Here is a 22,667-nt window from a genome sequence, read left to right as displayed (position 1 = left end):
ATTACTCCGAATGTATGTGAGAAGTTCAATGAATCGTCGCAGGATGCTGATAATTGCGGCCACGTGACTGACATTACCAATGTATTGGTTAGTCGAAAAAGTGTTTTCGTATTTTGTCAATAAATGTCGTTGCAATCGTATGTATATCTCCAGTGCTACCAATTGCATTGTGTCATACCATTAAGTGTCGGAAAGATGAGATTTTAGGCTTCATTTAACTTAATTAAAAAAAAAACAAGATCAATTGAAAATACTTGAAACCATATGATTTTAGTTAGCCCTAACCTTCAAAGGCAAATGAATATTTTGACAGTCAATAAGTTAATGATTTTCTCCTGTATTGAAAACAAACGTCAGTGAACACATTTTGAATTCAAAAATTTTTCGAAAACTTTCAAAATAAATAACCAAAAACTAGAAATGATGAATGCCGCCTTCAACCATTAGTCCAAGTTTATATGATAGCCGAAAAAAGCAGAAAACAACAACAATGAAATATTGCTTTCCAAAAGTATTAAAAAATAAATTTATGTCCGTTGTTTTCATTTTCCCACACATTTGTTTTTTAAATAATATTTTCTGTGAGATTAAGTGCGCTTCTAAAGAAAATACAAATCACTGCATTGCACACCCGCGCCTTGCCGTCTTCACGACTCTTCACATTACCACAGACAACAGCAGACCAGGCAGCCGAAAAACCAAACAATACTCAAAGGGCTCAAAGACAGTTTATTTTAGAGAAATAAAAAATATTTTCCTTTTGGCACAAAGCAAACACAGCAAAGCCATTAAAATAAAAACATAAATAATAAAGCACTTCAGCGTTCACGCAACAAAATCTACAGGGCTACGACAGCGCTGACAAATGGCAACAACCAGCGCAACAACAACAACAATACGGGAACAACCTTTAAAGTAAAAGTGACGAATGGCATTGGCAAGATTTCTAGCCCACAAAGTGGAGCAGCAACTTGTCAATGCAACATTTTTAGAGCAGCAACAGCCGCAGCCGCCGCAGCACCACGGCATCATTGGCAGGCAACCCGACCGCTTGACTGACCCAATTTCGCCTGTGAAAAGTGCTGAACGCAAATTATGGAGGGCCAAGCACCACAGCGCCAACGTACGCATAAATACGCGTTGATTTGTGTGTGTGTGTGGGTGTGTGTGTAATAGTGCGTGCGTTTGAATTCGCGTGGCAGGTGTTGCATAAAGCTGCAAAAAAAACCAACACGAAATTAAAAGTGACAACTTGGGCGTTGCAAAGTGTTTCACGCGTGAGCACTTTGGGAACTCGTGCGGCCAGAAAGGCACTAGAAGTTATGATTTTGTCATTATAGGTAATAAAATTGGCACACTCGGTGGGGTATTTCTGGGTGTCATCATATTGTTTGACATATAGATATTTGCTGCATATATCGGAAAATAAATTAAAATAAAATTGATTATAAATATAACCTAAAATAGAAACAGTATCATCAAAAATCGAAAATGTGATTCACTACACCTTAGTTCATATATGTAGCATAAAATTGTCAGCATCCGTTGTCAGATATAACCTATATATAACCCATATATAACCAATATAAAGGTAATATATAACCCCTATATAAGCATTTTATAACCAAAACTAAAATTTTGTTTCAATATCGTTTTTCCTTAGCCTTTAAACTTATGAAAAATTATATTAAGACAGTTTGTATTCTAGGTGATATATAAAAATTACAATTTATTTTCATCACTTTTGTTGTTGTTTTTTTTTAATTTTTATATTGAACTCAATCATATTTATCTCCACTGAGCACCCAAAAAAGCTTACACCTAACCTCAAATAACTTTTTTCAATCGCCAAGTTATTTAGAGTTCTTTAAAAATAGCCTCGTGGCTTCCTGCTTTAGATGCTCAAGGTGACATCCGCCTTGCGTGACGCGCTGCGTCCAAATCTAAAAATACCGACTGAAGATAATGAAGCTGCGGCACTCTATTTGGCAACGAATGTTGTTGCATCGACAGGCGCTAATGACATTCTGATGTGTAGCGACAACATGCAACACGCCCAACGAGGTGTTTGCGACGAAATTAGCTGATTGCTGGCATGAGGCATGTACATATGTAACGATATATGTCGATTTGTAGGCAATGTAGGCGCACGCTAGAATTTTCTGGTAAATTTCGAAGTACAATTAACGGTGCATGGGAAGAAAACATCTTGGAAATGCGCTGGTTTAAGTGTCAAGGGATTTGCTGACATTTATAGCCACTTAAAAAGGCGCGCACATTTGATATACCGATACGCCAACTGCAGGCTGCATCTCTGTCGGCGTAAAAAGTGGGCAAAAGCCAGGGAATGCCAGAAATTAAAAGATTTATGTATGAATTGAATTCATAAATCATTTGAGACAAGAGAAGCGGAAACTATTTTGGGTATCATTGGCCAGCCAGGAAGTTAGGTAACTTTATCGCACATAAAATTAAATAACTGTAAACATAGACGCACCAAAATTCACACAAAATGTACATATGTAATGTATATATATACGCATTAACTTGGTTATTTAATTTGTGAATTTTCTGAGTTTTGAGAAACGAGCAACCTCCAGTGTCGCCGAGCTGCTCGTGCATTAAAAATTCACATAATTGAATTGCAAAGTACAGTTACTGAATATTCCATTAGCTGTGCGGGTTTCAAAATATGCCGCAGTGGAGCTCCTTGGGTGAAGCTAATGAAATATGCACATTTACTTAGGTGCTCTTTCAAAATAGGTGGGAGGTGGTGAGAGGTGGTCTCTTGTTTGTTTATAATTAAAGATATGTACTTACATATATATGTACATATATATGATAGGTAATATATTTATGATTTTCCTTAAGCTAGAATATGTGATGACACGATAGGTCACACTGGGTCAAATTGAATGTAACCAACCTAGAGATTCGGCATGAAGCTTCTTCACATCACACAATTCGTAGATCAAACCGATAATCCTTCATTTAACTAACCATTCGTTTTAGAGAATAAACGAAATTTAGCTACAAAGGAAAACAGCAACACTTTGAATGCGAATAAATTGAATTTTCCATAGTCCCGCAGCACAGCACACAGTCGCGGCTGCTTACCAGAGAGCAGAGACACTGCGACTTTCGAACGCGACCAGAGCAAAGACAATAAAAAACAATAAGAGTCAACGAGTAACAGCGAAAATGACCGGAAATTCACAATAAAGACAACGTCTAAAATGCATTAATGCCAACAACAAAACATTCAATTCCAAATGAAGCGTAATGGAGCACAGTTATGCATGTACGTGTATGTATGTGTGTCTTTATGCCGTTAAATGCAATGAGGGACAACATTGAAACTTCGAAAATTGCACTCGAAAGCGATGAGTGTGAGAATATTGCTATAAATAAAATTGCTAACGGCATGTAAGGCAAAGACTCCTTCAAATTGAAAATATAGGCAAGCTGGGTTTTTATACGAGTGTAGCTAGCTTGATATATATCTGTGAAAAGTGCGCATGCACAAAACAAACATCAGTGAGAGAATGATCTTGATTTCTTAGTGGATCTGGCATCTTACTTCAGTATAAACCTGCAGTGGGTTCTAGGACATGGTGATATTTCCTGTAACTGTGAAGCAGATGACCCAGCGAGCATAAGCACCACTCTGTAAAAAACCTGTTTTAAATATAGCGAAGACTCTAGTAGGAGTGCCAACAGGTAACTGTCTAATTGACAGACATGTCAGCAGTCTGGGAATGCCATATAATGACTATTGTAGAAGCTGTCAGGAGGTAGAAGAAGAGGAGATTAAAAACCATCTTCTACGAGTAATTGAATATTCCTGCTGGGTTTTTTCGCAGAAATCACCCCTTCAGTCACTTGCTTGGAGCGGAACCGCCTAGGAACATCAAGACGTCGTTCCTCAATTACGTCGACGACATTAGACAATACGCCGACCAGACTTTGGACATAACAAACTTCCGACAAGCACTGACCGCCATTCACAGTGGAGCCATCAACACCTTCACCGACTACCTTCCAGTGAATGGCGTACTCGGAGTCAAACCACCACCCATCGCAGATGAAGAGCTCAAGTTGCCGCGAGAACGAGAGTGACCCTTGCGCAGCTTCGTTCTTCTTCTTCTTTCGTTAGATGACGTCGTCGACAATTTGGCTAACCCTTACATGAATCTTATCAGAAGCACAAAATGGTTCAAAGAGGAGACAATAGAGGGGGATTTACTATTTTTTATATAAACTCAGGGGCTGTTAAGTGAGAAACATTTCACGACATTATTTAGGATGCTATACAACTGTATATTAAAATGTTAAATTAACAGGCCTTGGATCAGATTTGAATATCACACGCTTCCGTTGAATGAATGCCACAATTAAACAAGGCTTCGTGGGTGTATTACATAATCGCTATTTATCTTGCTAATGTACAAAGAATAAATAGCAAGTGAAATATTCCTTTGACATACAAAATTATGTTTATCGAAATTATCGATAAAACTGAAATGAGCGCACGCAATAATGAACGACTTGCGAGGCACGCACATTTTTCACAGCGTGCGTTAGGCAAAACCACGCAATTCGACCATTTGCATACACACAAACGTATGTTATCTTCATGAATGCATGATTATGCAAAAATGTCGGCTTGCGCGAGCAATAGCAATAGCTTTAGCAATGCAAATTTATTTTTGGCAGCGGAAAATTAGCGCATACAAACACAGAGCCTGCCACATTCAGCGGCTGCCTTAAGTTTAATGGATCTTTGTTTTTGTTTTATTTAGCTTTTGATGTATTGACGTCAAAAGCGGAGCAGCCACGGCGATGTTTAAATGGGAACATGCAAACCGCCAGCCAAATGTGTTCGAATTTAATGAGTAAATTTACGTAAACACAATAAATACACGCACACACACATAGACAAATGTGCAATGCATAAATATTAATAAGCAAATAGTGCGTAAAACTGCACTGAGGAAAGAATAGCAAACCAAACGGTTCTAAATTTTGCCAACCGTTGCACAAATGCGTTTTTTATTGTCTCTGGCTGCAGCAGACGTCTGCCACAAATGTGTGTCGGCTTTCAGCAACTTGCCACATCTGCTATTTTGCATTTTTTGATTTAGCCAAAAGCTAGAAAAATAATAATAACGACGAAATCGGCGCAAACTATTTTAAATTTTTACGGTTTTCTATTTTTTATAGTTTTTCGGCCAAACCATGTTGTTCTTGTAGTGACGCTTACGGCCGCTTTAATGATTTTCAATTCATTGTAAGAGCCACTTCGGCAGTCAAAACAATAATTTTCTAAACATTTTTTTTGGTGCATTATTAAGTGGCCATGTCCGAGCGAGTCACACTGGCGAATTGTACAGAGTGTGCAACAACTCGCTCGCTCGTTGCTGACAGATAATGAATCCATTGAGTTGGAATCTAATTTATTTTCGCATATTTCGTGCGGAAATCGAGGTTGACAGCATCTGCTGTGTTGACCATTCTGTTTGTATATAATTATTGGGTCGTTCATTAGGTAATTTCGTATTTTTAGTGCAATTCGAATTGGTCGTGTTATTGTCGGACAAAAGCTCAAAATAAAATACCACCAAACAGACGACATAACCTTTTCAGGTGGCTATCGGCTTTCGAAGAATTTAAGATATATAATGGGTTGTCGAAAAAGTCTTTTCGTATTTGGTCAATAGATGTGGTTGCAGTCGCATATCTCCAGTGTTACCAATCACATTGTTACATACCATATAGTGTTATAAAGGTGAGATTTCAAGCTTCATTTGACCAAAAAAAATTTAATTCGGGGGAGTTGAAAAAGACTTACAGCTGTTCAAATAGGAGTGAAAACAATGAAGAAATGCGTTATATTTTTAACTTTTTGTGTAAAAAAAGGGAAGAATGCCACGCAAGCCACCAAAGAAATTTGTGAAGTTTACGAAGTCGAAGCTTTATTAGTTCGTTTAGCACAACAATGGTACGCTCGCTTCTGTTCTGAAAATTTCGATTAACGATGATGAGAGCTTTACACTGATAGAGTAATGTCTCTAGCGGAAAATTGGCAAAAAGTGGTTGACCAAAATGATATATTACATATTTGTTTATTAGTATGAATAAAAAAAAATATAAGTTGAAATTTGATTAGAAATACGAAAAGACTTTTCGACTACACGATACAACGGTTAGCGGTTAAGTGTGAAGTTAGCTGAGATAAATTTCAGTGAAATAACTTAATGAACGACCTAATACATGTGGTCTGCTCGTCAATCTGAACCAATTGGTAATTGACGTTAATTATCTGGCCATAAAAGCTCTCCAAAACATAAAATGATTGAACATGAAGTTTTGACGAGCTTTCAACTAGCATTTGTATCGAATGAAAAGGCGCATAAATAGTTTTTGTGGCTTAAACTAATTAAAATTTTGGCAATTATATTACATCAACCAACGTTGTACCAAGCTTAATAGAAAGATTTACGACGCTTTTATTATTGATAAAAGCTTTATTTTCAATTTGGCTGAGTTCGACATGAAGAAGACTTTATTTTAGGTAATTATTAAGAGAAAAGTGTTAAAATTAGCTACGAAGTTCACTTTTTCGATAGGTTTAATGTCATAGAAGCAGAGGTAAAAGTAGTAAAAAATGTATGTAATTGCTGCCACAAATCAGCGAAAATCGATTTCCATTGATTGGAAGAAATTACTCGTGAGCTAAGCGTTTGAAAAGAGATATGTACCATATAGCAATAACATTGTATAATTGTAGAACAAAAGCTATTCTCCATTTAATTTTGGTCTAATAGAGGACCAAAGCAAAAAGCAACGCCTACACAGCAACTAACAAAAAGAAAAAACATTACAGAATTTAGCACCAAAACTAATTTAACTGTTATAGAATATGCAAATGGCGCTCCTAAGCTCTTAACTCTCTCATTTCGAAAATTCCTTAGACACGGACTGGAGTAATAAGTACAGCTGACATATTCCCTTGTCTCTCGTCTTTTTAGTCGCACTATCATTAGTAAGCACTACCGAGGCGGCTTAAACAGATAGACAATATTATATTTGCAACATTCTCTGTTTGTCCTGCAGCACTGTTGCCATAATAGCCTGAAGTCCATTCCATAGAGTTACGTCATGAAATCCTACCTTCCGCACAATGGCCAAAACACAGCCACACGCCCCTCCACTGCGGTGTGGTCATGTAATCCTTAATGAATTGCTGATTAATAATTCAATTATGTGCGAGTCTATAATCCCAGCTGAGCTGAGTGCACTTTAATCTTACACGCACACACACACGCATACATGCGCATGAGAGCGCGCAAGCAGCGAGGAAAATAGCAACAGATATATTTTATAATTAAATGGAAATATTCTGTGCATTCGTCAGTCGCTGCTGCTGTTGCATGCGATAAGAGTGCTTTATGCGCGTAATTATGTAATGGCACGGCATTGTAATGAGGCGCGCATTATTGTTGTATTAAATTCATTATGACATTTGCCAATGGAAATTTCACACTTTATTGAGTTTTCCCGCTGTTCTGTGTGCTAAATAAATGCAATTGTTGTTGCTGTTGCTTGAAGCGAGTATTTTTTTCGCCTGCTTTTGGTTTGCGATTTTGTCACCACAGTTGCTTCAATCGATTTTTCAACACCCACACACACGCACACACATCCAACCGGACTTTTGCGCGGGTTCAACGCGGCGTATTGCTGCTTAATAACGGGAAATCACGAGTGTGTTCGCGAGTGACGTACGCTGTCATTGCGTGCAAACGTTTAAAATAGCGCAAAGTGCCTGCTGCCATTTATTCACACAAAAGTGTTAACTAGTTGTAACGGTTTATCTACGACAGGCAGTAGCGCGCAAAATATATGAAAATATATGCAAAGGGCGAAAAGTTAAGTTATTTGCGTTTAAATTCACATTTCCCAACAACAGCAGCTTTATTTACACGAACGCCATTTAACATTGGAAATTAAATTAACGCGCACGGAAATGCCTTTCAGCGGCTGCTGCGGCGCTACCAAGCACTTCCGGTGCACCGAGGCAGCGCGTCAAGAAATGGTGGCTTGACACAAAAAGACGTTTGAAACAGGCGTATATACGCGCTTGTTCACATGCATTGTGTTGCTTTGCTTTATCATAGCTTTTTCTAGTGTTTCTTTTGTTTTTGCTATTTTCCACATGTCATCTTGTGCCTTTGCGATTTTCACATTGCATTCATTCTCACAATTAGTGGTGTTGATTTACCATAAGCAGTTGCACACCGCAGCAGCGTCGTGCGCGGCAACAGCACCTGCCTCCGCCGGCCGCGCGCCCACAAAAGCTTGCAAATGCTGGCATAAATGAGGCAACTCTGTTCCCGCCACCATTTTCCATTATCTAGAAACAATAAAATTGCGCGAATTTTCTTAGCGCTCACATGTGTGTGTAAGTCACAGACACACACAAACACACGGCAAACCTTCGCTGGGATGCATGTGAAAATCTACAGTTGAAATTCACTTTTTGCACTGCCGTTAATTTTTCTCGCAAATTTTTCCATTGAGTTATTTATTTCCTCGGTTTTATTTTCACAAAATTATATGTGACGACGTGCTCCGTTGTGCGCGCGTGTGTGTGTGCTTCTATTGTTTTCAATTGCCGCATGGCGTAATGTATTAACAAGCGACTGCGCGCGGCCACTTTTGTACTGCCACTGCGCCGCGGATAAGGCCGACTTGGCTTGTAAGCGACCAAATACAAGTAGGCTAGCTTCTCTGTTCAGCGCGTACACTTGAAAACTTATTTGTGGTGAGTAGTTTGTGGTAGACTAGACTATGAGCTAGAAAAGTCTGCCCACAGATTTTGTGAAAGTAATGAAGAAACTCGCTTTATTTTGATATTTTTCTATAAAAAAAGAAGAATGCCACCCAAATCACCAATGAAATTTGCGAAGTTTACGGAGACAATGCTTCCGTTCTGGAAATTTCGATGTGAAAGATGCACCCCGCTCTAGTCGACCCATCGTTGAAAAAGTCGATGAAATTATGGAAATGATTGACCATGATCGTCAGTTAAGCAGCCATGACATCGGTAAGGAACTTAACATTCATCATCAAATGGTTTTGAATCATTTAAGAAAGGCTGGCTACAAAAAGAAGCTCGTACCATATGAATTGTGTGTGAAAAATTAAATGGACCGAATTAACATCTGCGTTTATTTGCTGAAATGAAATGAAATCGAACCATTTCTGAAGCAAATGGTAACAGGAGACGAAAAGTGGATCAAATACGTCAATAATGTACGAAAAAGATCATGGTCCAAGCGTGGTGAAGCTCAACAAATGGTCGCAAAGCCAGGATTGACGCCGCGAAAGGTTATGCGGAGTGTTTGGTGGGATTGGAAAGAAATTATCCATTATGAGCTGATCCAGCCTGGCCGAACGATTGATTCTGCATTTTACTGTCAACAACTGATGAGATTGAAGCAAGCAGTTGAAAAAACCAAAACTGATCAACAGAAAGGGCTTCGTCTTCCATCAAGACAACGCTAGATCACACACATCTTTGATGACTCGGCAAAACCTGGGAGACCTTGGCTGGAAAGTTTTGATGCATCCACCATATATCCCTGGCCTTGCACCGTCGAACAACCATTTGTTTTGCTCAATGCAGAACTTCATTAACGGAGTAAAGTTGGCTTCAAGGGAAGCTTGTCAAAATTACTTGTCGAACCCACACTTCCCTGAATCATATATACTTGTAAAATCAAACCAGTAATCATTGATTGAAAACACTCAGTGATCACATGAAACCTTATATCAAGTGCCATTAAATACAATAAGATAGACAAAAAAGTGAAAGAAGTAACGAAAATAAAAAAAAGAGTTATATTCGAGTACTTGCGTATATCACGCATTTTTCAACTAAAAAATAAACCCGCTTCCTTCCATAATCGCCTTTAGAAAATTCTAAGTGTACCCACAATCTCTCGCACCCACCTTCCGCTCACCACACATTCTGCAGATTTGTGTGTCTACATTCTCGGCTTTTGCCTTTAGTGGTGATTTCGCAGTAATGTCATGTTAGAGCAGCAGAGCAGCGCGGTGGCATTAAGCAGGAAGAGCTCACAAAAGCTACAAGGTACAAAAAGATTTGCCCGTTGCTAAAGAAAGGTGGTGTGACGAATTGCGAGAACTGCGCAGTAGTTAGCCATGGGAAGCCTAATAAATACACCTTAATAACAGCGCGCTAAGTTGGCCTTTTCGCATTTCTTCATGCGAAACAGACAACTCATTTCATAGCACTTCATAGCACTGAAAAACTACAACTCATTTCAATTAATTCAACGGAACAGTAGAAATAGATATTATAATAATTTTGCGAAAATTCATCATTTTCGAGCATCACGACTACACCAGCACAACAATTACGGTCATTAAACCGATAGCCGCGCTGATGTGTCCTTCAATTTTCGTAGGTCAATTACCCTTTGATGTTCTAAATTTCTTCTAATTCACCACGGCAGTGAAGTCAACGATACTACGCATTAGCCTGCATGAGAGCGCCCACTTGTTTACTTACACAATTAACGGTCATAGGTGTAGATAATTGATTAGCAAGTGGTGCTTTCTTTTCAGTTTTCTGGTCACCTAAGCAGTGATACCAGATCTGGTTCGGTGCTTCGACAAGCACACCTCGGCTAATTCATGTATGTGCCATATATATGTAGATGTAGATCCAATAATGCGATAGAGTTTGCGCCTAAAAATTTAGCCTTTTATTAAACACTTCTTCGAGTGAATCTCCTTGGTATCAATTTGTTCGGAGCTTACTGCTTTTTACTAACCGAAATGACCCATTTTAGCGTTTGTATGACTAACAGCGAGCTTAAATCACAATACAGCTGTGAGTGCGCAAAGTTCAAGCTCAGCTTCGTGTACTTTGTTCGGTGTTACTAATTTTGCCTCGTCATTTGGTCGAAATTTAGCAAATGGCATATGTTGCGGTCAAATGTGGCAAAATGTGTGAAAGAGGCGAGAGGCAGCATAAATGTATATACAATACTCAGGTCTTTGTTGTATCACTTGCGGATATAGTATTCGTAAGATTGGATGTGTGCGTATGCATATTCTTGCCTATGGTGTCTCGAAAATTGAGACCACATGATGGTTGGTCATGAAAGATTTGCGGTTTACGAAATGAAAGTAGGAAATTACTATGGAGTGAAACAATGCTGGCGATGATTTGCGTTAACACAATTATTATTCAAATTGATAGCTGTAGCTTGACCGTGATTCGAGGTCTATTCAGAGACTGCCAGACGGCAAAGCTGCACATACAGTGGTTCTTTCAATATACAATGGATACAAAATTAATAAAGCATTGTGGGATATTGAATTTTCAGTGAAAGAGGCTAGATGTGTGCACATGCCATTGTTAGGAACTTCACAAATCTGAGTTTCTATCAATATTTAAGTGTTACTTGTATAATTGGTGTATTTTCGTGACCTTATTACTATAGTTGAAATTCCGAATATTTTTTTAGTATTTTTTTTTATTTAGCGCAGAAATTATAAAAAATTTATTTTAAGGCATAATCCTCCCTCAACGGGCGCTCTGAAGCTTTTGAAAATATTTTCGATATAAAAAATACCCTCTTCAAGTAGGTTATATCTTTCGAAAGAGGCTTGTACAAACACTCAGTTATCAAATAATATAAAGGTGCGATTCGGAAAAGAGTATGAAATGGAAGACAAGCTTGGCTAGAGTAAAGTTGGCACCTATGTATGCGGTGAAGGAAAGTGTGAGAAGATGGGGAACAATTTTTAACGGACTCGCAGTTCGCAGGGAGAGGCTCTACAATCATTTTTTGGAAAATTTTTCTCCAAGAATTCAGGAAAGAGGGAGATGAGGAACGTTTCCTATAGGACTCGAAGTTCTCAGGAAGGACCGGTGCTCTGCCACCATTTTTTGAGATTTTTTTCTCCAAGAATTCACTACAATCTCTCCATCCGTATACATACAAGTAGGAAGGGGTTGTATAAAGAAATATACAAAACTAAATAGCCCTTCAAACTTTTATGAAAGTGGAAAGCGAACAAAAACCAAGATTATACATACATACATACATACTTGCATACACACATACATAAAACTATGATGTACATAGTCCAGTTGGGTTTTTCCGCATTGCCGCTCTCACTGCATTCACACCTAGTATTGCGTCATTACACCTGCATAACTCACACACACGCACACACACACATACTAGTTGATATAATTGACCATTTAATTCATTGAAATGCAGCGAATGAAGCTAAATTAGACATTTAATTGCGTCGCATTTGCGTCAACTATTAATTTTATGTCACACAGACAACAATAACGGTACAGCAGTTAATAAAGGCGAGATTTTTCTCTATTTATGTTGCACGTGCCGCAAAAACATGTCCATATAAGCATTAAGTAATTATTTTTATTAAACTACATTGTATCCACAGGTGAATGAATACAACAACAAAAGTAACAGCAACGATTTAACGCATGTAAACCTAAGCAAAGAGACAACAATCGTGACAATGCCGGTGTTGACAACATTGCCACCAGCTGAAATCGACCGCTGAGCAGTGATTGCGCTTGCCTACGTGTTGCGTATGGCATTGCGCTTGCGTTGGGGCGACGCTGGGCGGGGGGGGGGACGCAATGTGCGCATGTGTGTAAGCGTGATGTGCGACCACCGCATGCTCAACATGGCCATGCTATTATAAAGCTAAATGTGATAATTGCATTTCGCAAAGAGCGAATTTTTAACAAACACATACACACACACACGCGCGCGCTTATGGATGATGCATACACACAGGCATATGCATTACGCTTGTGAAGCAACAACACGAGACAAGGTCGGTGACAGTGGCACAGGAAGTGGAAGCGATGTTGAACACAACCACGACCGTGACCATAAATAACTTAACTTAAATGGAAATTAAAACAAAAAATTCCCGAGTTTCGAAAATAATTTAAAAAAAAAGAAATATAGGGTGATTTTTTAAGAGCTTGATAACTTTTTAAAAAAAAAACGCATAAAATTTGCAAAATCTCATCGGTTCTTTATTTGAAACGTTAGATTGGTTCATGACATTTACTTTTTGAAGATAATTTCATTTAAATGTTGACCGCGGCTGCGTCTTAGGTGGTCCATTCGGAAAGTCCAATTTTGGGCAACTTTTTCGAGCATTTCGGCCGGAATAGCCCGAATTTCTTCGGAAATGTTGTCTTCCAAAGCTGGAATAGTTGCTGGCTTATTTCTGTAGACTTTAGACTTGACGTAGCCCCACAAAAAATAGTCTAAAGGCGTTAAATCGCATGATCTTGGTGGCCAACTTACGGGTCCATTTCTTGAGATGAATTGTTGTCCGAAGTTTTCCCTCAAAATGGCCATAGAATCGCGAGCTGTGTGGCATGTAGCGCCATCTTGTTGAAACCACATGTCAACCAAGTTCAGTTCTTCCATTTTTGGCAACAAAAAGTTTGTTAGCATCGAACGATAGCGATCGCCATTCACCGTAACGTTGCGTCCAACAGCATCTTTGAAAAAATACGGTCCAATGATTCCACCAGCGTACAAACCACACCAAACAGTGCATTTTTCGGGATGCATGGGCAGTTCTTGAACGGCTTCTGGTTGCTCTTCACCCCAAATGCGGCAATTTTGCTTATTTACGTAGCCATTCAACCAGAAATGAGCCTCATCGCTGAACAAAATTTGTCGATAAAAAATTTTCGAACCGAACACTGATTTTGGTAATAAAATTCAATGATTTGCAAGCGTTGCTCGTTAGTAAGTCTATTCATGATGAAATGTCAAAGCATACTGAGCATCTTTCTCTTTGACACCATGTCTGAAATCCCACGTGATCTGTCAAATACTAATGCATGAAAATCCTAACCTCAAAAAATCACCCGTTAAAACAAAACAAAAATAAAACAAAACAAAAATAAGTACATTACAACATAATTAGGACACTATTACGAGATTACCGTGAATTTACATATGCATACAGCAGAAAGGTATAATAACAAAGCGTAAATTATTACAAAATTCTAGCACAGACGTTGTTGTAACTTTGACTGTTTCATAAAATCATGTTTTCTGCATATTTTTGCTGAATAACGGTTTAAAAGTTACTTTTTTTTGCCAAAAAACACAAAACTATAAACTGTCACTTCAATGTTCAAGAACTCCGCAAGTGGCACCGGACACAGCTTGAACTCGTAAAGACCGCAGAGGTGCTCAAACGCTGATTTTATGATTTGGCTGACTTTAGGTAAATAGTTGTGGTACTTAAGATCGCTCGTAAAATTTGTGAAAACGGAAAGTTGCTGCAGACAGGCAAATAGAAAAGTCGAAAGCATGGAAATGTAACGCCAAGAGAACAGCTGGCGGCAGGTAGGGGCGGACAGTGTAGCTCGTGACGCCATAAAAAAGTGAAATTTTCATTTAAATTTATAGCCACTTGAGTTTTATTTACAAGTGAACACTTAAATCTTCGCTACCGCTGAGGCCACGCTGCACTTCATGGCAGAAGCCCTAATTGTATAAGAGGCCTGCATGTGCGGCGCCAATCCAGCAAACAGAGGCACTCAGCGACATTTTAATGCTAATTTAAGCAAATAAGTAGTTGCTCAAGAAGCATAAATTAAGAAAGCCTATAAAACAACAAATTACTGCAACACATGCACACTCACACATACATATTATCAACCGCTCATTTCCAATTGCAGCTGCTGAGCATGCGCAGTGCAACGTTTGAAAAAGGCAAGCATGAAAAACAGGTAAAATGAACGGACGCAGGTATGTGTATCAGCCAAATGCTTCGGTATTTGAACACATTTTTAGCAGCTGCTGGAATTTTTCTGAATGATTAGATATGTGAATATTGTTTTGATAAACAGCTGTTGCGCAGCTGATGGCATCCCTCAGAGACCGTTTTCGCTGTTGAGGTTTCACAATTAGAAATAGTAGGTAAAACATAACTGTAATATTTTAAGCTATGTGACGAAAAGATGGTTCTTTAAAGAATAGCAACAAAAGCATATATATGTATCTCTAAACCTAGAAATGCGATTTGAGGTCTTCAACATTCTGGAGGCATTTTGGAATCGACGAGGTGAAATGAGCAGTGTTAACGACAAAAACATCAAAAAAAGTCCAGAAAATAATTTTGGATCTGGATCCCACTGACTACTTCCCCTTCTCAGATTTCAAAAGAATGCTTGCTGGGAAGAAATTTTCGTCGAATGAAGAGGGACTTTTCGGCCTGTTACATCTATGGACACATCTCTTCTGTATCATACTAAACCAAGATTAAGTAGCATATTCAATTCATGACTCGACGGTCAGTATAAAATTGTTCTACAGCAGTTAGTGATTACGCGAAATCAATTTCGAATGACGTCATCCAATGCGCGCGCAAAATCAAAAACTGCCAATTGAATATGCCAGTAACGTGCTCAGAAAAAATCGAAATATAAAGCACTACAATGCCAACAACAATAAGAATTATTTGACGAGTGGTTGGCGACAGCGCTGTCAACAATTTTGCAAATGCGTAAATGGAATCCCAAGAATTCGCCAACTCAGTGTGAAAAGCGCCAACAAATGTCTCAGAAAATCGCGCTTAACGCCAAACCCAAAAACACTAAGCTCACAAATAAATATGTACATATGTATGGTATGTGTGTGAGCCATATACGTATTATATGTAACGGAATTTGTGTGTGAGCCGACTTAAAATGCCAGCAGTGTTGCGGCGCGGCGTCAGTTCGATTCGCATACAATGTGATAGTAAGTACTTTAATGCGTCGACTTACGGCAGTGAGTTGTTTCGGTTTCTAGTCGGTGGATGAAATTTAATGAGCCTCAAATGGCGACCTGCCATTTTGCGGTGAGGTTTTGACTTTGTAGCGAAAAACAATAAAAAAACCTCGAAAAAATGCTAAGCAAATGCGCAAAAGCACAGGGAGAGAAGTGAAAAAAAATAAAAAACAGAACAAAATATCTCAGAAATTCACAAGCAAATAATGAAGTGCTTCATTAGATGCAAAATGTATGAAATGGAAGTGTGAGTGAGATCAGGTTGTACGTAATTTTGTAAGCGATATCTTAGTAATATTGCCATATTTTTGAGCACAACGTTTCGTAGAAGATAGCAAGATTTAAAATTTCGCCTTGCAGACTTGGCCAACCAGTTGATACCTCCAGAAGGTGTTCTGAAATCAAATACTGCATTTCACATGTTTCCGGAGTGATTACACAGTAACAGTGAAATATTTGTTTTTGCTTACACATTATCCTGCCACGATAAAGAACTTTTCACAAACTCACAAAAGTAGTAAAATGTCAAATTTTGATTTCCAAAAGCATTTTAGACCCATTCAAGGCGGTATCTCTCGATAGAGCACTTGTAACTCGAAAACTTTCAAGAACAGCAAAGCACATTTTTACCATAATCTATTTAAATACACATTTCCACTACATAAAGTCGTCGATTTAAAAACTATATCGAAAATTAGTTTCGAATTTCGTTGAAAACTTGCGAAATGAGAAACACGATCACTTTCGGCTTCGTGTTACATTTTTGCAATTTCACTTTGAACCAAAACATAAAATATTTCTTAGCAACTCGATCGATTCATTCGACATGATTTTGACCGATGACCGACCGATCCATTTGCATTTGCGTTGAAGCAGCGGCAACAAGCGTAGCAGCAACCAGCAACAACACTTCGTTTCGTTGAATACTCGCGACAGACTGGCAAGAAATCGTGCGCAGCGACAACAGCAAGTCGCAAACTCGGCGAAACACCGACGAATAACACAGCCAAAGCGGATGATGTGGAAAAGAGCGGCAGAGGAATCACTTAACAGCATGTCAGCGCCAGAGTGTATCTTTCAGATATCAAATACAAACAACCACCTAACAGCAAACAACAACAAAAACATACTTGCTTGCATGTTTATAAGTAAAACAAGATAATAAACAAAACACAATAAAACGGAGCTAAAGAAGTCGCTGACAAACAAAGCCAAATGGAACCCAATGCACGCACATTCATACACACACACACTCACACATGCACTTTGGTATTATCATGTAGTTGTTGCTTCTTATTCAGTTGCGCCTGCAACATCGTGTAGTGGCTCTGCGGCGCGCTGAAGCCGGTTGTTTAGCTACCTGACCGGTGGTTCGTTCGGTCGCTCGGTCAGTCGATCGTTCGGTTGTTCTGCTGGTCTTGACAAATGCTTACATCACGCTTCTTCTCCTCCCCCTTCTTGTTGAATGATTTTTATTCTTTTTAACGTGTTTTGTTATTGTGTACAACCAAAAAAATGCCGTTTGCTGGAGACTTTGAAATTGTTTGTGTGTACGTGTGTTTGTACGCACACCTGCTTATGACCCGCTCACGAGCATACAAGAAGAATCAGCAGCAGCAAAGAGAATTTTCAACGGCCAAAGAGATTTAGCTTAATAAACAAAGAGTAAGAATATTCATAAGCAGTTGTCATAGCACACATGTACATATGTATATGCGGCTGATTTTAGGCATTAACTCCCAACCTTCTGCTTTGTTCTATACAAATTTTATGAAATATAATACCTCCACTTGACAAATAAAGATAATTTCATAAATTTTGTTAGTTTTTAAACCACAATTATATAATAAATCGTTTGCTTAATCTCGCTGATATTGATCACGTGCACGCGTTTCATTTGAGCGAGCCTAGAAGTAGGCAACAAACGCCATTGAAACGCAGCCAAATGAAATGTTCGATTAAAATGAACGCCGAAAAGCATACTACTATCTTTTTTACACGCAATTGATAACGGTGCATATGTATGTACATGTACCGCTTTGTTGTGTTGCAGCGCAAATTTTGTTGTTGGGTAGTGTTGTTGCCGTTAACAGAATACAAATTCGCTGCTGTCGCGGTAACAGGGTCCAGTTCATAATTTAGTATTACATATTGAAAGCAAAAGTTAATAAAAACTTTCACAATAGAACACTGAAATAATCTTTAAAAATAGTCAGCAGACTAAACTTTCAAGTCGATATCTCAAATAGTTTCTCAGGCAGCCGCCCAGTATTTTTTTTTCGAAACTCTCACTGAGTATTTTTGAAACATAAGTAAATCGTCATCTAAAATGAAAAACAACGTAACATCAGTTTTCATAAGTTTGCAGGCGAAGGAAAGGCGATACAATAGAAACCACTCACATTGAAAAAAATTTGAATTTTTGGGTTATATATTGGGTTATATCTGACCCATAAAATTGTTTATATATAGTAAATCGGAAGTAATAAAAAACTCAATTTCGTTTTTTTGATGATACGTAGTTATGCATTTCAAGTGACGAAATATACCCTGAAAATTTCAAAATAATCGATACAGAAGTTTTTTGTTTTAATTTTCAAAGATCGACTTTTTTAATTTCCAAAAATCGATGTTTTTAGGCTGTCACAGTAGGTTTTTCCTTTAAAGCCAACCTTTTTATATTCTAAATATGTCTCAATTCGGCAAGCAATGAAACAAAAATTACAATATCTCACCAGGGCCGAAAATTTTATCTTTTATCGCTTGTACAAAGCCTAGGAAGTTTGCTTAAGGGTCGGAACTAGCCTCTTTTTATATGGAACCTGTCGACTCGACACTTCAAGCATATATGTATAAATATAAGCACAGTTATAGTAGCACATAAAGTTATACTCACGCAACGGAGTTTTAGCCAAAAGCTTTGGTGAGCCGCCACCAGCGCTTGCCATGCTCAGATCGCTTTGGGAGCTCTTCTGACTGTCTTTGCTGTACGATCGACCACTGCAACAAGAGAAAAATAGTATAAATAAACTTTGAGTCAACAACAAAAAACACACTTTTCATTTAATATCCATGTATTTAACATTAAGTACCAATAATTTAATTAAAAAGACAATGTAAATATGTAAATTAGCTGCGGATGCGCACAGCCACCTCAGCGATTCAATCATGAGATTAAGCATTAGATCACGTTGTTACATCAACACTATGTTTAGCTAATGATATTATATGAGTGTGCATGTATGTGTGTTTGTACATATGTACGTGTATGAAACCTGAGTGCAGCCAATGTAGCCGTTCGTGACCAGTTATTTTATACTTCACATTCAATCGCAACTGCAAAGCATTAAAGCCGCGATTTCAGCTATATTTACAAAAAAAAAAAACAGTTGAAAATGGCACGTTCTGGCTTTTTTCTGAATGCATGCGGATGTACATAACTGTAGTATACCATAATTGTGTAAATAGTTTAATTAATGAAATTTAACTACAATATGTGTGCATAAGCTAATTCAATTTCCACCGTTTTAATGGATTCGCTAATTAATTGCAATTCATTAAGTCAACTTAATACTAACTAAATAAAGTAATGAGGGAAAATTTATGTGCCATTTATAAGCAAATATGTTGCGAGAACATTTTTTCATAAAAATTTCCGTAAAATTGTTCGTGTATTTTTCATAAAAATAGCAACTTTGATTGAGATTCTCGATTTGCTCATAATGAAGGTGGACAAGGTAAGGAAATAAAGAGAGGAAAAAACGTAATTGGGTTAGGGGGTAATAATAGGATATATGAGACCTAAGACCTCAGGACGCGGTGCATTCCTCGTTTATCAGTCGGAATGAATAAAAGATTGTAAAGAGTTGAAGTGAAATGTCTTCCAATGTGATTAAATAGCAAAATTGCATTCAGGTGGAAGCACATCGAATTTATGCAAGGAAAAGCGTTGATTTTTCTTAACGTTTCTCATTAATGAAATGTGGCAAGTACCACGAAAGTATATTCTACAAAAGAGTCACTTCGTCCGCTCACTACACGTCTTAATCAATAGCACCATAAAGCTCCTAGTTAGGACAAAATCTTGCTCTGAGCTCAGTGCGCAACAAAAGCCCGCCACAACTTGTAGCACAATTATATTTATGAGCTGCATAATGGGACTAAAGTAAAAAGGTAGCAAGGCCGCGCACATAATTAAAACGTGACGGCTTTTGTTAAATGTTTGCTTGCGCATTTTTGCCTCGCTTCAGCTTTGCTGCAAGTATGCAATTAATGTGGCAGAAGTCGGCATTAAAGCCACAGCAATTAAGGAAGCAGTCAACATTTTGTAAAACTCGAATTCGTGCTGGTTAACGGAAAGCTATTCGGCTTTCCCACACCACCTTCGCTGCACGCCGTTAATTCCGATTTTCCTGACTTTTAACGGTAATACTGCGCGGCGCCATGTTGTTGTCCTGCACTGCTCCGGCAATGGCCATGGCATGCACAATTTGTTGCAAGAACGCAAAATTACGCGTAAATGCAGCCACAGGTGTTGCTAACGGCATGAGTGGTCAGTTAATTAATTCGAGCAATTACAACAACCCAATTACACAGTTAAAGTTGGAACAAATTGAGCGCGATAAAATGTACGCAAACATGTGTAAACTGAAAAGTTTCCGCCGCTTTAAAATTGAGTCACGGAAGATAGCAATCACATCCTCCTTCCTGCTTCTGTTCTTCTGCTTGACAATCGTTTTCTTATAAGGGCCACACATTTTCGCTTTTGGTGTGAAAATGTCAGGGTTTTATTCTCGCTTGATTTGGGTCGGTAATTGCGAATCTAATATTTATGCAGGCGTCTTCGCACTTCGCATACTAACATCTCGTAAACGTTTACTTCGGTTTGAAGGTGTGTTGTCTGTGAACTCGTAAACACCTGCAAATTAGAGTGTAAACTGAGGCACGCCGTCATACAAACATTTAGATAAGTACTCACACATATTTTGTTACATAACTATTTGCGGAGCATGCATTGCAAGAGACTCCTCACACACATATGCACGTTTCTAGGCATGCAACACCGGTGTAAACAAGTTTAATTTGCATAAGTAATGAAATGCAAATTTGCCTCGATGAGTTTTGGGTGTGAGTAGAAGCTCTGCAGTCTCTTCTGCAGACTGCAGCGCTGCTGGGTTTGAATTTCTCCTTTTCTTGCAGGAATTCGAGTGTCAACTTAACTACAGTCTATTAATTAATGCAGAAAGGAGTTGAAGTTAGAGGAAGAGCAGTAGAGAGAGATGTACTCTGATCATTAGCGTATCCTGTAATATTAATATATACTGAGCATAATAATGAGAGAGTGGTAGAAAAAAGCTTAAAATCGGAGAGGAAGTCGAAAAATCGACTATGGAGGTACGAAACTTGGTAATCTAACTATAATCTGAAATGTGTACTCATAATAAGACAAAAATATATCTTTTGATCACACGTAATCGAAGTAATCTTAAAAAAATACACTGACTTTTTGTATGTCTGAAAAAACATTGAGTCGTTCACTAGGTAATTTTGTTTGATGGCAATTTTTCGCAGCCAACTTCGCGCTAAACGGCTTTACAGTTATGTATTTGAACAGGCTTGTTTGTAAAAAAATTTCATAACTTTTTTGGAATAGTTTTTGTTGATTAAAGATCAAAAATAGCATTTTCGGCATATTTTCATGTTTTACTATTAAGAGGGTAAAAAGGCAGTTCAAGCAATGCAAAAATTATGTGCTGTGTACGTAGAAAATTGCAATGGCAAAACTGGTTTGCAAAATTTCCTTCCGGCAATTTCCGATCTTGAGCATGCACCACGTCCTGGAAGGACCTCCGAAGCCGATGTGGAAAAGTCGTTGGTCAATTCAAATTATCGAATAACATGTCGAGAGATTGCTAAAATATTGAACTAACGCGACCGTTCACATGAAACATCAACCATAAATTAATTTCTAAGGGTAACCCATATGCCGGTTACTCATATTCTTACATAAGGAAATTTACTTCCTCGCCTTAACAACTGCGAGTTGCTTATCAAACATCAAAAAAGTGATCCATTTTTGAAGCTCATTGTCACTGTCACTAATAAATGGGTTGTTAACTGGAAAATATTATAGTCAGCTGGACAAATTGGGCGTGGAATCAAACTCTTGCGTGGAAGATGGCAAAAGGTATTGGATCAAAATGGATAATATATAATTTCATAAAATGTTTTACAGAATAAAAAATCGGGTTTAAATTGCACCAAAAACAACGAAATTACTTTGTGAACAACCCAATATTTCTCATAAAACTCTAGATTTGTACAAAAATGTCAAGTGCGTGACAAAGTTCGAAACGTCATAGCATTAATTAAAGGAAAATGAAGGAAATCAACATCACAATCAATGATGTGCCAATCAAGGCTTTGGTCAAGCGAGAAGAGGTTTTTGATCGAGTTTGCTACAGCAGTGGGGGGTCACAAGGATTTCGAACTAAAATCACAGAGTAGCTCCCGCATGTGAACCTAAATTCAACTAAACAACTAATACATATGTAAGTGTACATAGGTACATACATAATTACATATGTATATCGTCACCTGAAATGCAAAATAACGTATCATCAAAAAATTCGAAATTGAGTGTCTTATTGATTACGCTTCACTACTTCAAATTATATACATAATATTAAATATTTTCAACATTTTCTGGTTCTGCGGTCATATATAAACCAGTTTTAACCAATATTAATATTTTGTTTCACTCATGTTCCATTT

At 38.1% G+C, this 22,667-nt stretch overlaps 1 protein-coding gene across 1 annotated transcript in view; it reads right to left on the bottom strand.

Moving 5' to 3' along the window:
- The window catches only part of LOC105229373 (mucin-3A), a 125,160-nt gene that overhangs the window by 55,419 nt on the left and 47,074 nt on the right, over positions 1-22,667 (bottom strand). Inside the window, exon 3 of the mRNA XM_049461082.1 lies at positions 18,790-18,893. Within this exon, the coding sequence (XP_049317039.1) occupies positions 18,790-18,893 (104 nt within the window). The remainder of the gene's footprint in view (positions 1-18,789; positions 18,894-22,667) is intronic.

Source organism: Bactrocera dorsalis, chromosome 1 (genome assembly GCF_023373825.1).
Source record: "Bactrocera dorsalis isolate Fly_Bdor chromosome 1, ASM2337382v1, whole genome shotgun sequence".
Classification (NCBI taxonomy): domain Eukaryota; kingdom Metazoa; phylum Arthropoda; class Insecta; order Diptera; family Tephritidae; genus Bactrocera; species Bactrocera dorsalis.
Note: the sequence above shows the minus strand (reverse complement) of the source record. Positions and strands in the feature narration are given on the sequence as shown.